This window comes from Melopsittacus undulatus, chromosome 14 (assembly GCF_012275295.1).
Source record: "Melopsittacus undulatus isolate bMelUnd1 chromosome 14, bMelUnd1.mat.Z, whole genome shotgun sequence".
NCBI lineage: Eukaryota > Metazoa > Chordata > Aves > Psittaciformes > Psittaculidae > Melopsittacus > Melopsittacus undulatus.
The window spans coordinates 3,660,279-3,675,971 of NC_047540.1; the positions used below are offsets into that span (position 1 = coordinate 3,660,279).

The 15,693-nt window shown below is 49.2% G+C and overlaps 1 protein-coding gene across 1 annotated transcript in view; it reads right to left on the minus strand.

The window, feature by feature from the left end:
• Positions 1-9,718: 9,718 nt before the first annotated feature.
• Positions 9,719-15,693, minus strand: part of LOC101874964 (lethal(3)malignant brain tumor-like protein 3) — a 45,514-nt gene continuing 39,539 nt past the window's right edge. The window contains exon 20 of the mRNA XM_034069271.1: positions 9,719-13,456. Within this exon, the coding sequence (XP_033925162.1) occupies positions 13,328-13,456 (129 nt within the window). The 3' untranslated portion in view covers positions 9,719-13,327. The remainder of the gene's footprint in view (positions 13,457-15,693) is intronic.

Genomic DNA, 15,693 nt, shown 5'->3' on the forward strand with positions numbered 1-15,693 from the left:
TGCCGAGAGCATTTTCCATGATGCAAACCCAGGGAATGGGGAGAGGGACATGGGGATAGTGCCTTTGATGTCCTCTCCTGCCTCGCAGGAAAGCTGGAGGCATCTCCCTGGCCTGGGCTGGCGCTGGTCCTGGTCACTGGAAGCAGCAGCAGGATGAACAGGGGATGGAGGCAGGAGCAATGAGCCAGGGATCCCCATTTCCGAGCACTGGTTATGGCTCCCAGTGGTACCCAGCACAGGTCCCAGCATCCACTGATACCTTACAGATTCTGGGATACCAGTTTCCATTCCCTTCCCCCAGCCTGCTACACATCCCCATGACATTCCCATGTTTTACTCCAGAACAGAATTCCCAGTACGGGATACTTCACCACTAAAGCCACCTCCTAGACCCTCTGCATCCCACTGCCGCTAACAGAAACGGAGCTGCCCTGGCTAACAAAGACACTTGTTTGATTATTATTAGCAGAATGAAGAGCTTTTAATTGCATTTCCCCATCCCCCAGGTGTAACCAGGGACAGCTGAAATATGTGTTAGCAACAGGAATATACCTTCAACACGCTGGTTTCCAGCTAAAAATCAGCAGCTCCACAGCTGATGGGATGCAGGAAAACCCCCAAATGGTGAAGCTTTAACCCCACTTTTCCCTATTTCCCAGGAAAGGGGGGAAGTGGGAGCTCCAGCATCCTGACCAAAGGGAATCACTCCATGGGATGCTGCAAACCCTCATTGCTGCCAGGCTGTGGGAACTGCTGCGAGATGAGGCTGGGATGAACTGCGCGCACTTAAGGAATAATGCAACCTGCCAGGCACTTAATGCAGCTCAGATGAATGGAGCCGACAGCTGGAGCTTACCCAGGTAACGCTGCCAGAGCAAGAGGGCTCTGGGGACAGGCGATGAGCTCGGGATAAAGTAGGACACTTTGGGAGCTGATGCTGTGGGTGTGCAGAGGCCAGCGCGGCTCCGGAGATGGGATCAGATGGAGAGGTGGGACCTTGCTCCTTGTGGTGATGCTCTGCAGCATCCCATCGCACTCACTGCATCCCACCACGTCCTCGCTGCTTGAGCCTCTTCAGTGCTGAGGGCACTGCTGGTGATATGTGGGTGATAAACCAGCCAGAAATACACAGATTTAGGCCATTCAAGTGGCAAATTCCATCACCCCCCCAGCTCCCCCCGGCTGTGTACCTGCTAAAGACTGCAGCGAAGATTAAAGGCAGTTTTTGCAGCAAGTGCATTTTCACCTTAGAAATAAGAAGGGGAAAAAAGAGCGTGATGGGTGAACCCTGCTCTCCTGCATCTTCTTTACAGTACATTCCCCCTGCTCCATCTCTCCTCTGTGCCAGCATCAGCCTCCTCCATGTCCCTGTACAGCAGGAGCTGGTGCCCCCACCAGAAGCCTCCTGCCAGGCCAAGGGCTGGGTGCAAAAGTGCAACCTAAGTGCATCAGAAGACACCCTGGTCCCCTGCCCCATGCAGGGAGATGGGGCAAACTGCCCCCCACATCAGGATGGTTTCATGTCACAACACTGGCTGCACACCTGACCCACGAGCAACCCCAAACCAGCACCCAGCAAGGAAAAGGTGCCCACAAATAACACTTTGCAGCTTAAACCCCCTGGAGAATGAGGCTCTGCCTGCTCCCAGCCAAGCATCCTCAGCACATTGCTCCATATGGCAACCATTACCGCTCGCAGCACCGGAATCCTTTGCTCCATGCTCACACACACACATTCCCTCCCCTGCCAGCCTCCTGCCCCTCCTTGCTCATAATCAACCCCACATGGTAAGGAGCAGCCGTGCAAACCCAACCTGCCCCCCCCCATGGAGAGCTCAGCTTCCCGCATAACCCGGCTCTGGATCCTGCTCCATTGTGTGCTTTGGGTCCTGGGGAGAAACACCCCAAAGTGCACCCAGTGCTGGGCTCCTCAGGACAAGAGCTGCGGGAGAGGGTCCAGCAGAGGCCACAAGGATGCTCAGGGGTCTGGGGCATCTCTCCTATGAGGAGATACTGCAGGAGCTGGGCCTGGTTGGTCAGAGAAGAGCAGCCTGAGAGGGGATCCCATCAATGCAGATCAATATCTCAAAGGCGGTGCCAGGAGGATGGGGTCAGACTCTCTCCAGTAGTGCCCAGCAACAGGACAAGGAGCAATGGCCATAAAGTAACACACAGCAAGTTTCAGCTCAACGTGAGGAAGAACTTCTTTATGCTGAGGGTGTCAGAGCCCTGGGACAGGATGCTCAGGGGGTTGTGGAGCCTCCCTTTCTGGAGACATTGAAACCCCACCACGGACACGACCCTGTGTGCCCTGCTCCGGATGGCCCTGGCATGGCAGGGGTTGGACATGATGATCCCCAGAGCTCCCTTCCAACCCTGCTGGTTCTGGGATGCTGTGGAAGCTGCTCCGGCTTGCTCGGGGCAGGTTTGGATGCGGCACTGGCACAGCGGGTGCAGGCAGGATGAGGGAAGCCAGGAATGCTGTTTGCAGTGACCACAGCCCTCCCCATGGCAAGGCTCTGCTCTGTGCTGCTGGACCTCAGTGAGCTTCAAAACCCTTGGCTGCTGTTCCTTGGCATCGGGTGAGCTTTCCTTGATCCTCTCCAAGGAGGAAAGGACTTGGCTGCTTGGGGTGATAGCACGGGGTGGAGGTGAGGTTGATGCATGGCAAGGGATTCAGGAGGGGAAACAGCACCAGTTCCTGTGCTTTAGGGAGGGGTTTTGCCTAGAAAACATCCAGCCTTGTACAACCCATCCCAGTCCATACACATGGAGACAGATGTGTAACACTGGTGGGTCACTGCAGCCCGGCATGAGCCCCAGGATGGTCACAGGCAGTCAGTGCAAAGGCAGAGACAACCACAGGGAATGCTGGTTAGAATCCCTGGATTAAACCATGCTGATTTCAGAAATAAAGACATTTTATGGCCACTAAGGACTGAGCAAGGGAGGAGACCCCAGGAAATGGAAGCAGGATGGAGTGGGAACAACTAGAAACAAGGGATTTCTGGGGGGAGCACAAGGCATAACTTTCCTTCAGGGAACCTGACACTGTTTCCTCCAGCGAGTTTCCAGTTACAAACTGGCTAATGGAAAATCCTGGCATAATTGTGTCCATGTTGTAATGTTATGGAAAATACCATAATGAGATTAGGCTCCTCCAGTGAGCAGCAGGCTCAGCCTGCCCTGTGTCTCCTCCAGCATCTTCTGCTCCCCACAAAGATTCCAGGGCTTGGGAACCTTCCTAATGCCCTGAACACCATCACATTGTGTAGTCACGAGCTGGAGGGAGTCAGTGAAGGCCTCGAGGGTGGTGGCTCTGGAGGAGGCTCTCCAGACCTCGGATCCTCTCCAGCTTCACAGTTTCCATCAGTGAGATTTTTCCTGGAGACATTTAAGGCTCTTTCCGTGTTGCTTTCCATATCCCACTGAATATTGCATGTGCTGCTGCTCCCCACGGAGCGGCCGTCCGAAGGAAGGCTGATTCTCTGCAGGCTTTGCTAGAGCTGCTCAATGGCACTTCTTCTCCTCTGCATGTTTCCCACTGGTGTCTGCAGGTGTGTTGGGTGTGATCATTACCTGAAACCTGCCAAGGAACCAGGCTCAGTTCTTAGAGCATCGCTGGGGGCTGCAGTGGAAAACCAGGAGCAGCATCTTTCCTTTGCACAAGGGCACACGTTGGAGGCTCAGCTGGTCTCAGGAGGGGTCTGAGCCATCCAACTCATTGATTCCCATCCTCCTTGCCATGGGGTATTTGGCTGGAGATCCTGATCCAGACAAGGATAGCGAGGAGCTAAAACCAGGGTTAAAAAGGGCAAAAAGCAAGAAGAGATGCACAGGTCTAAAGGGAAGGTGGGGAAACTGCTGTGAGGCAGGAACTGCACAAAGCTCTGCTCCTTACAGAGGTGCTTGTAGAGATTACCATCATTCATTTATGTAGCCCTACACTTGCACTAGAGGAACTCAAGAACTAATTCATCAGCAACTGAAGAACAGCCCTGGCTTGGCTCTCACCCAGGGAGAAGCAATTCTGGGAAGAACCAATCCTGTACCGAGAGGGAACCCAGCTGTGGGAGCGCTGCCTTCCTCTGTGTGCTTCGTCTTCCTAGAAATGATAGAAATCTGGGATGATTTTCTGGGAAACAGGGAAACAAATCAGTTCACAAACCCTGGAGCTCTCCCACGGCAACAGGGCAAGCTCTTCGGGCATCTCAACCAGCCCAAGTGGGTTCCCTCCCAGTGATCCAGGGGAGAGGGAGCAATAGATGAGCAATGATTTTTGACTCCATGTGAAGTCTCCAAGCGACTGTGTCTAGATGAAACCCAAGGGATAAAAAGGAGATGCCATTTGGGAGAGTAACTCACTAACCCTGCTAATGGTGCTGGAGCAATTACACAAGTGGCTCTAATAGGCAAGAAAACAATTAACACTCTGCCAAGGGCTCCAGTGGTGATTTTATGAGTCCTGCTGGAGCCAAGCTCCCTGAGGAGTATCAGGCTGGGGGTTATTTCTTCATCCTTTTGGGACTATTTCACACTCTCACGTGCAGCTCCTGAAGTTTCCATCATGGATGTACACTGAGCTGCAGTGAATTCGTGCATCCTCTTGCCCTGAAAGAGCTCCAAGGGACCTCAGCTCCAGACCCACATCACACCCCTCCAGCCAGGGAAAGCAGCCGATGGTTTCCTCGAGTCAACCAGCACTTGCTGCACACTGCGAGGAGCTTTCCGAGGTTACTCACACCCAGAGCCCGCGCAGGCCTAAGGGAAGAGGAGAGAATCCCTGCCATGTTATTGTAATAAAACATGCAGTAAATACCACTGAAAACATTCCATACATCCTGCCTGTGGGGATTCACCATGCCTGACCTCAGGCATCTTAAAGTCAGCCATCCCCTGGGCTCTCCCAAGAGCTAAGTGGGGGAAGTCAGCGTTTTCACACATCCGATCCCAAAATAGCTGGGTAAGAAACAGGCTTCATTCATTTCCAGAGGTTGGTTTCTTCTCCCTTGTCCAGTGCAGGAGCAGAGATGCCTCAGAAGAGGTTCAGCTTTTGGAGGTGATGCCAGTTGAAGGGGATTGTACATTCAGCATTGCCCTGTTTATCCCTGGACCACACCAACTCACACAGAACACATCCCATCTCCCTTGCGTGCCAGGGAGGAAGGAATGAAAGCAGACAGCGCTCACGTGCAGCAGGATCATTTGGAGTTCTTGTCCTCACTTGCCCTCAAGCTGAGCAGCTGATGCTCTGTGTTGTAGCTACCAGCACCCATCAGGATGATGCCTGCCTTGAAACCAGGCAAGAGCAACACATGATGGTCCCTCATAGTCTGAAGCTCTTTGGTTTCTGCCCAAGAAAGAAGAGCACGATGAGAGTAACAGAAGGTAAAAGCATCCGTATCCCAGCCATAGCAGGTCATACCCCACGAGATCAACAGAGGACTTGGTTTTCTTTATCCCTCCCAGGCATTAATCAGTTTTAGTGCTAAACAAAGCTGCCTCTCTGAAGGGGAGGTCTCCTATTTTAAATCTTGTTGCAGAGGAAGCTGCAGATGATGTTAACCAGACGTGTCCTCTTAAAGGGATGCCGTTGCTACTGCTCTGGCTGAAGATTCCAAAGGTCAAAAGATGCTCTGAGGTTTCCCTTTACTACATCCTGTTCCTCTGTGAAGACACCACAACCAAAGTCCTCACATCTAGGACTTAAACACATATTCCCAACTGTTCCTATTGACAAAGCTCATGCAGAAACATCACATCCACCTCAGCAGGGTGATGGAAAGGTCCTGAGGAGGAGGTGGGCAGATGCACCTACCAGAAAGCTCCATTACCTCACCATCAATACTGCAACACCCCAATGGCTTGCATACCTCTTCAGTGTTGGTGAGAGCCAAAGCTCATGATTGACCTCTTCTGAGTCTCCAGCTGGGGTGAATATTGGGTTTTGAGGGGTATTAGCACGTTATGCTCCTCCTGGCCATCCCCACAAGCTCTCAGTGGCTACAAGACAGGGTTCATGTTGATATAAAGGTTTTACACTTGCATTAAGATGGAGTTCTTAGCAACATCAGGTTGACAATATGGTGGCAAGATGCAATAGTGTTAACAATGGCAACACTCAGGGTGTTTAATGGAGTTTGGCTGTAAATAGATGGAAGTAAGCAGTAGCTTTAGGGCAAGAGAAAAGCTTCTGTGGCTCCAGCGTGGGGATAACTGCAATACTAAAGAAGATTCTGCTTCTTGCCCTGCTTACATCAAGTGCTCATGCACATTTTATAAGAGAAACTGCTTGGGTATACAAACAAAATGACTCACTCTGAAACTGATAACATGGAACACAACTCTGGGTGGCTCCATCCCAGAACTGCTTCACTTGTTTGAAATGTAAATGATTGAGCTCCTGCCTGCTTCAGGAGTTGGTCAGGGCAGTTTCCTTCCAAATGGGTCGCCCAACACAGGGTTTTGCAATCTCCTGGGGAAGCAGGGAAGGTGGCAAGGAACACATGGAAACCCTCTTGGCTGATGTGTGGGCAAGGGGCCTCCCTACCCCTCGGGAAAGCATTCCCAGAGCTGCCTTCCCTGGAGATTGACTGTGAGGGCGCTGCAATGAGATGAGCAACACAACCACCAGCATCGCTCTCCCACTCGCTCCAGCTACATCTCGGATGCTCACTTCTCCTTCCAGCCCAGCCTGGTGAGCAGCACAGGAGCAGAGAGATCCCAACAGCATCCAGAAGTCTTCCTCCTTTGAGCACTGTGCGATTCCCACTCGTTTTGGGTCACCCCATCCTGGCTCCTGCCCATTGCCTGGTCTCTCTTAAGCTGAATGAAATCAGTGCTTCGTGCTTCTTGCTCCTACCTATTCTGGGCTTTCCAGGCACTGCAGCCCATGGGGGTTCATGCACGTGTGTGTGGTGGTGGTCATGGCTGGGAAGATGATGGTGGGAGAGCAGCAAGAACTGATGCATAGGGAAGGAGCTTCATGGGGCAGCAGGGTTGAGGAGGCAGGACCAGAGAAAGGAAAAACAACCCAGGGAGAGACATGGAGAAGGTGGCACGGAGCTCTGAAGGCTCATTAGGTTAATTCCTTCAGTGTGTTGTGCTCTGGCACAGCACAAGGAGGAGGGAAAAATCCACTTCATGGGGGGAAGAAAATCAAATAAATCATTTCAACTGTCATGTTTCTTCTGAAATGAAGATGCTTCAAAGGTTTTTTACTGAAACCAAAGAGCAAAACCTCCCCCAGCCATCGCCCAGCACCAGAGGCATGCTTGGGAAAAGGGAAATTTATATTCAAGCCTCCTCTCTGGCCTCTTCCAACTGCATCCATGAGAGAGATGAGTTCAAGATGGTGTGAAAACTGTTTAGAGGGGCTCACTGAAGAGCTGTGTGGTCCCACTTTGTAACACAGACACACCACAGCTTCCCAGGGCTGCATTTACTGCCAGGGATAAGTAAACCCAGAGCCATGGTCATGGGTACCTGAGTGGGAAAGCTTTGCTCCAGTTTTGGGAGCTGCTCTCAGGTCCCCCCTTCAGGAGCCTTCTCTTGTCCAGGCTGCCCCAGCCCAGCTCTCTCAGCCTGGCTCCAGAGCAGAGCTGCTCCAGCCCTTGCAGCAGCTCCACGGCCTCCTCTGGCCTCACTCCAACAGCTCCATCTCATTTAACAAGACCAGTTCTTATTCCAAAACCTCCCAGCCAACACTCTCCCATCACCCCCAGCTCTCTGGAGGCTGCAGCATCCCTGAGCCAGCACAGGGGCTCTGCTGGATCCACCAAGGGAGGACACAAAGGAGGTGAGGACAGATGCTCGTTCCATGGTGCAGATGTGCATGGGCTGGAGGTGGGCAGGATGCTCCCTTTCCCCGTTGCTGGCTCTGGCCCCACCAGCCACATTTGACTCTTTGGCCAGTGTTCACATCAGTGTTGGTTAGAACAAAAGGAGCTGCTCAAAAGGGAGCTCAAAGTTCTTTGCAAGCAATAAAATCACACAATCCTGTCAGCACCACCAGTCAAACCTTTCCCCATGGGAAAACAGCATGATTCCCTAGAATCAGAATCCTGGCCTGGTTTGGGTTGGAAGGGAACTTAAAGCTCATCCAGTTCCAACCCCTGCCACAGGCAGGGACCCCTTCCACTGGAGCAGCTGCTCCAAGCCCCTGTGTCCAACCTGGCCTTGAACATCCCTGGAAGTGCTCAGGTTGGATGAGGCTTGGAACAACCAAGGAATTTCATCAAAGAAATGCACCAAGTGAAGGTCTGAGCTCTTACCTCAGTACAGAGCTGGGGATCGCTGGTCCTCGATGGGGCAGAGCTGCTAGAGGAGACAAGGAGGAAGAAGCAGAGGAGAATGAGGTCTCTTGTGGAGGTTAAGGGGTTCACCCTCCTGCTTCAAAGGAGCATGTGCAAATGCAGCCCTTGAGTCACAGCTGCCAAAGCTCAGGGTAATTACTAGGTTTGATGAAGCTTTGCTCTGGTGGCTGTGCTGCAGGCAGGCAATGAGGGCAGACATCTGGCTGAGGGATGGTGCAAGGAACTCATGTGTGTGGCACATCCATTCTATCATAAATCAGAGACCCCAAACCCCACCAGGGAGTCATGCAAGGACTTTGGAATGAGGGAACCATCAGTCCCAAAGAGCACGGTGAGAGATGACCATGGCACTAGCTCAGCATTTAAACAGGCAAAAACCAAACTACAGGTTTTTCCTGCCCAAGGAGAACTCGGGACACAAATATTCCATGTCTGCCTGAGCTGAATAATCTGCAAATATAATCAGGCATTTGGGTGATGAATGGACCCTGCTCTGTTGTCCAAAGCTTGCTTCAAAACTAATCCATTCCACAGTGAGATTCAGCATCACAAGTGCAAAGAGGCAGCCAAGAATGAATCCCAGGGGAACTAACAGAGCAAGGAAAAAGTGCAATTGGATGTTACGGAGTGTACAACAAGCATCCCAGCTCAGCAGAGTGGGGATCCGCTCACGGGAATGAAAGCAAACAAGCTGAGGTTTAAATAGAAGCAAAAAGAACCTTGGAAGGGAAAAAGCAATGAGAGCAAGTGTTTACCCTGGTGATGGGATGGGTCAGGAGCAGTGGCTGGGTGCCAGCTCCCCAGTCTTACTTTCTCAAGGGCTGTTCCAGTGAGTCTGTGTCCTGGTTCCTTCCTGCTCAGAGATGTGCTGAAGGTGCAGCCTCTGCCCTTTGGCTCTGATCAGGTGAAACACCTCTGAGAAGGCTGGGAGGAAAACTTCTGGCCCCTGGTTTGGGGGAAAATCCCAGTGGAAAGCTCATTGCACAGAGGTTTGCAATGTGTCAGCTCATTACAGTTAGAGTAGGAGCAAATGCCCCGGTGAGTTAATTCAAATTGCTGTGGGGCACACAGTGAAAAAGTCCAATAGGGCATTAAGGAAGATAAACAGAATCCCAACCTCATTTGGGTTGGAAGGGGCCTTAAAGCTCACCCAGTTCCAACCCCCTTCCACGGGCAGGGACACCTTCCACTGGAGCAGCTTGCTCCATGTCAGGGGGTTGGAACCGGGTGATCTTAAGGTCCTTTCCAACCCAAACCATTCTATGCTGCCTGCACTCCCACTGCCAGGTGTGGGGGGAGGAGAAAGAGGGGCTAAACCTCAGTGATGGGCAGCCTGCCCTGGAGCCAGCCCAGCCTCCCTGTGCACATGGGCTCAGACCCAAACATGGGAAGAACGAGTCAGGTTTGAACTTATATTAAGTTTTATTCACATTTCCAGAAGAAAGCATCAGTGGAGCGCAAGGTCAGGGCCGGTGTGACACAGAGCTCAAGGAACTGGTTTAAAACAGGCAAAAGCCATTTCAGAGGCTGAACTGAGACAATGGGTTCCAGTTCAAGTACCAGGAATTTCAAATCTAAGCATCATGGAGAGGATGTCAAAAGCTTTAAAGCTTGCTGTGCTGTAGAACCCTAGGCAGGGCAGGAAAGTAGTAGGCAGGAAATCTACAGCTGAACGAGCTTATCCCCTGGGCTCAACGTTGGGGGGGTCTTCCCTTTGGTTGTGGAGTTTTGCCATCAGTGTTGCCAAATGTTTCCATCCAACTTTAACGGGATTCATTACCCAGAGCAGAAATTTGCTGCTACTGTATTACCAGGATGATCACTGGTGATGGAACAGAAGGATTTTAATAAGACTTTCCAGTAGAGCCAACAGGAGAAAAACATGATGGCTCTGCATGTCAAAATCAGGGCCACAGGAACCAATGCAAGGAGTAAGACCCACTTTAACTGAGAACTGACAATTCCCAACTGCACTGGAAGTTGTCACTGCTCTGGGTTGCTTCTAAGTCATAGACTTCTACTTCTAAGTGACTTCTGGGTTCAGTCAGGCCAACAGCTGGCTTCTGCTGACACTCAGCACACAAGGAAAGCCTCCAAAACCCTGGTGGCATTAACCAGCTCCAGTGCCGCTCACCGCAGAGTTGCAGCTTTTGCCTTTCTGCTTCAAAGTGCATGTTTCAAATTAGACAAGAAGGCATCAGGCAGTCAAAGGCATCTGCAGAGCCCTCACCTCGACACAGGCCTCCCACAGCACTGGGGAAAGGCAAAGCGTGTCCAGGCAGAGTCTGGCAGCAGAAAGAAATCACTGAGCCCCATGTGAAAGTGAGCGGAACGGCATCAGCAACCAGTGAATTCCCAAGTTCTGGGGCTCGAAGATGAGCTCTTTGTCTGGCTTGTAAGGATTAGGGAACTTTAAATGTGTCCAGAAGACACTGGAAATCTTTCTGCTCTCGTGTTCTTGCGAAGTTGCTTGATTTGATTAGAAACCAGCTATATTTGGGAAGGGAGGCAGCAATAGATGTGTGCACATTCCTGCTTGCTCTGCAAAGACAATTACTGGATTACAAAAAAAGGCACAAGAAGCACATTCCTCCTCCTTCTCTCCCTAAAAGGGCTCCTCCTTCCTCCTTGCTGAACGCACTACTCTTGTTGACACTGAACAACCTCCAAGCACTCATTTTCATCTTTGATCCAGCTGGCTTGGAAGCCCCTAGGATTAAAGATTTCTCTGCGGTTTGAATCATTTCAATGACTGGGATCTCATTGCCTGTTTCACCAATTCTCTTCAACCTCTATCTATATATAGTAAAAGAGATTAAATGTTGTATTTTGGTCTACTGCTGGAGGCAATCTGCTGTCCCCCAACCCAGTTTCCCAAAGGAAGGAGGTAAACCAGAACATCTGGTAGGAACAAGAACAAAGGTGGAACTGCACTCACCCACTTTGCTGGGCATCACGGAGGGGAAAGCAGAGCAAGGAAGGGCTCAGGAATATTGAGCAGGTCACTGGAGAGCTAGGAACAAACCAGTTCAGCTACAGATCCTCTGCTCCAGTTGTCAGTGAACAATTTACTTTGCCTAGAAGGCGAGCTGTGTCAGTGCAGGACATGCCATTTACAATTCAAGTTGTTACACTGATGCTGGGTGCGCAGTGGGATAAAGGAATGTGACTCTTTGGTGAATATCCTGGTTATCAGAGTAAAAATGTGGTTTAATAAATTAAACTTGTACCTTGCCTAGTGCTTAACACTGCATTAAATCACTCTCCTGCCGCTGCCTGGCTGCTAGTTAATGTTTTAGTTATTAAATATCCCACCAGCCCTATGTCTTCTCTGTGGAAGGCTTAAACTCCTTAAGATCTTACACAAAAATAGAAAGCAAGAAGACAAACTGCTCTACATATTAATCGAGGGTTGTATGGCTTCAGTGGTCTGGATTCTGCTCAGTTTACAGCTTTAAGGAACTTACAACTTTAGGCAAGTCACAAGGACCTTCCCAGCTTGGACCAAGGACAAGGAGTGATGAAGGAAGGAAGATCAAGTGTGTTCCTTGTTGTCACCACACAGTCACAGTGTGTTCATTCTGTTCCCAGTGGCTCTCAGAGAAGCTGCAGCAATAGCACTGGTGACAAAGATGCCAAGGAGGGAGTGTGAGGTGCCTACAGATGGATCACATCTTATCAGGAAGTGCCTGAGAAACCCATGGAAATCCATGGGCAGAGCTGATGGCACAACACGCAGCTGTGAACACACAGTGCTTGCAATGGTTCACACAGACAGGATTCAGCCTGGCAGCTCTGAATGAAGTGAGGGGGAAAGACTTCCCCAGCCAGGATGGCTCTAACCAACCTCCAGAACAGGTATTTAACTCATTTTGCTGTCTGCTTGAATCTCAGTTCCCCTCCAGTTAAACCTCCCTGTGTGCTCTGCCTGCCTTAGCAGAACCATACCCTGCTACTACAGCACAGTGACTCTTTGGTAGGACAGACCCAAGTCCACCCGGAGCTGAAAAGGCTGAAACAAAGTGGATTGTTCAAATAAAAAGCAAATTGTTTCTAGGATCAACTGTGTATCTGTACACACGGAGTGGCCAATGCTGGGTTTCCAACTCATTCTGCCATTTGTCTGACACTGGAAGGGCCAAGAATGAATCCATCAAATTCCCCAGTGCCCCTGATCGTGTCATTTTGCTGTAAGATGCTCCTGGTCCAGGCAGCAGTTGCACAAAAGAACTGATGGAAAAATCAGAGCTAAAATATTCATCTTTGTCTCCTGTGGGAGATACCTTTATGAGAGATCTCTGCCTACCCAAAGCCTATCTCCACAGGGCTTGCTTCCCACTCTCTGGTGACATGAGGAAGAACATTTTGCCTGTTACCAGAAACGATGCAAGTCACCACTGATGAAACCCTTAGCCCATGCTACCTTTCTGTGGTGGAAGCAGCCCAGCAGCAATGGTACAGTCAGGATCAGGAGAAACTACAAGATAAAAATGAGTCCTGAAAAAGGCATCTCTTGAGTCACAGCATTGAAGGATACAGCTGAGTTGCTCTGAAGTGTATCTTTTCCCTATTTTCCGACACTCTTTTCTCTTTCCTACTTTCTTATTCTCTTTTCCCAGAGTTTTTACACATATATTAAACATGCTGGTGATAACTCAGTCTTTCAGGCACTCTCATTGAACACAGCAGCCGTTTTACTCACAGCTTTCTTCTTGCTATTGCAGCTCCACCAGTGTTCCCCTGGATTCCCCTTAGAACCGGAGGTTTCTTCTAGATCTCAAAAAGAGATTGATATAGCAAACCCAAACTCAATTACAAAATATAATAATATCCTCTTCTTGGAAGTGAAGCTGCCCCATATTCCAGACTATGGCAGGAGTTTGGTGTCTTGAAAAATACTTTTAATAAGTTCTACTTAAAATACGTCCAAGTCCCAACCTGCACGTTGTAATGCTCTCAGCTGAAGATCTGTTCCCTGTCAGTTCCTCGTGGGCTCTGCCAAAGGACTCTTCTCAGATGTCTTCTGCAGACTTAAACATGAGAATGGCATTGTAGATCTTCAGGGCAGGACCCAGCTTGATACTGAGTATTTTAACTATGTCGCTCTGGTTCAGGAGCAGGAAGGCCTCACCATCTATCTGCTAGAGGTTGGAAACACAAGAGAAGATGAAGATTAGCATCAAGAGATAGGCAGGATTCCCATTTCTGGTTGTTCAATTAAACAACATGCTCTGAACTATGGAATGAAAGCATAAACACTGGTCTGAACACTGAAAACTTGTACTTCCGGCACTCACCCCCTTTTCCAAGGGTCTCAGACCTCATCTACCAGCCCTCCTTCTAGAAACAGAGAAGCCCAGCTGCAGGCAAGGCTTCTGGAGAGCCTACCAGGAAGATGCTTGTTCCGTAGCCTTTCTATTCACTATAATTGCTCTGAAAAGTCAACAACTGTCAAAAATCTTGCAGCCTAGTCACAATCTGCAGCCAGAAATGAGCTCAGGAAATCCAGACCGTGTGTTTTCAGGAGGCAGCTATCCAAGAATTAATATATTACACTGATCTACAATGATTAGGAATGTAACATCACCATTACCTAGTACATTCATTACATACTGTCCTTGCAGAGACTCTCTCACAACCAGGATGTACCATGCCCACAGACAAGGCTTTGTTTAAAGGAGAAATGTGAAGCTATTGTGAACTTGTGATATTAAATGGGCCTGCTTACCACAAGGTAAAAGGAGATCGTGTGCTGTATAAAACAAGGCATAGTAAAGATATGTCACTGTCTGGACTTACATACACACCCTCCTAATCCATCAGCAAGGTAGCACTTGAGTAGATTCAAAGTAAGCAAGAGAAACACATACTACCTTGTGAAAATACAGGATACTCTTCGTAGCAGTGAGTGAAATCATAACATCTGAGGTTAAAATTTACTTGGCTGTACTACAGCATCCACAGAGACAACCCAGATATAATTAATATAAACCCCAAATGCTGCAGGGGAGAAGCCAAAGATTAATGGACACAGACAAACAAGATGTGTCTCCCTGAGTTATTCCATTAAAGTCCATTTACAGAGACTGACAGTGTCTCATCCTCTCGCTTGATGTTCACCAGTGCAGCAGATCACACCAGACACTCAGCCCATCCACAATAACAATTCTTCTATTTCCAGAGTCTTCCCAACTCAGACTTCTTTGGAAATCAGTGACTGAGGGAAAAGGATACATTGAATAAACTTGGACCAATGTATAATGAAAGCAAAGAGCTGGGAGCCAGGAGCTTTGGTTTCCCCTTCTCTAACCACACAAGACTGTTAGCAAGCTACTTCACCTCCCAGTACAGACACTGGAACAACAGCAGCACTCCCAGTCCACAGATGGTCATACACTATCCTCAAATCATATTTGCAAGCTGCCTGGAGTCTCCACGAATGCAATAACATGTTAAAATAGCTTGAAACAAATGGACTGCTGCTTAAATTGAATAATAGAGTTAAAAGTAGCAGAAAACTGCTGGAAAACAACCCTATATTTCAAACTGCTTTTGAGCCCAATATTATTACTATGCTTCATTTCCACTGCGTTGCCTCAAATATGCTTCTTTTAAACAGACCTTTCCTGAACTGGTCCTAGAAACAAGCCCAGGATCAGTGCCTGAGCTTTATGATTCCTTTCTTTGTGCCAACTTATTTGGATGGGGTTGAAAATTCTGTGCACAATTTGTTCTCTTTGTTCCTAATGTAAGCAGCAACTTATCCCTCTGCCCCCTGCCAAGAGAAGCCTGCAAGGGATTTATTTATCCTAACCAGGAGCACTCAGAGGCCTGATTACAGCTAATGGACACTGGAGGTGGAGCTCAGCAGATGCCTCATTCACACCTATGCTACGGCCAAAGCCAAGCTGCTCAAAGGGTTTTCATTTCGAACTGACCATTCAGGTTGAGCATAAACTTGAAATCAACCCAAGCTGCTCTCAGCTGGCATTGGGAATCATACTTCGAGGCTGCAGAGAGGAAGGTATTAAAATAGATGTGGCTGTGCTGCTCTCTGAACCAGAAAGCAGTCACAGTGTTCAGGACTTGTTTAAATTATGGCCAGAAGAAATGAAATAGGTTGTGAGTGGCTGGATTCCTAAGCAGATTTGTTAGCTCCATCTCACCTCTGAACACAGCTCCCCTAGAAATCAGGAGGCAGCTTTTACACTCAGCTACACTGAAAGATTGGCTCATTTGAATAAAATTCATTATTCCCACTGTACTCAAGTACAGAGTATTCCAGAATATTGTTTATTCCAGAGCATTAAAGAATATTGTTACATTGTGAATGGTGCTTTTTGCCAGTCTCTGTTTCTTTTGTTTTCTGTTTTGTGTG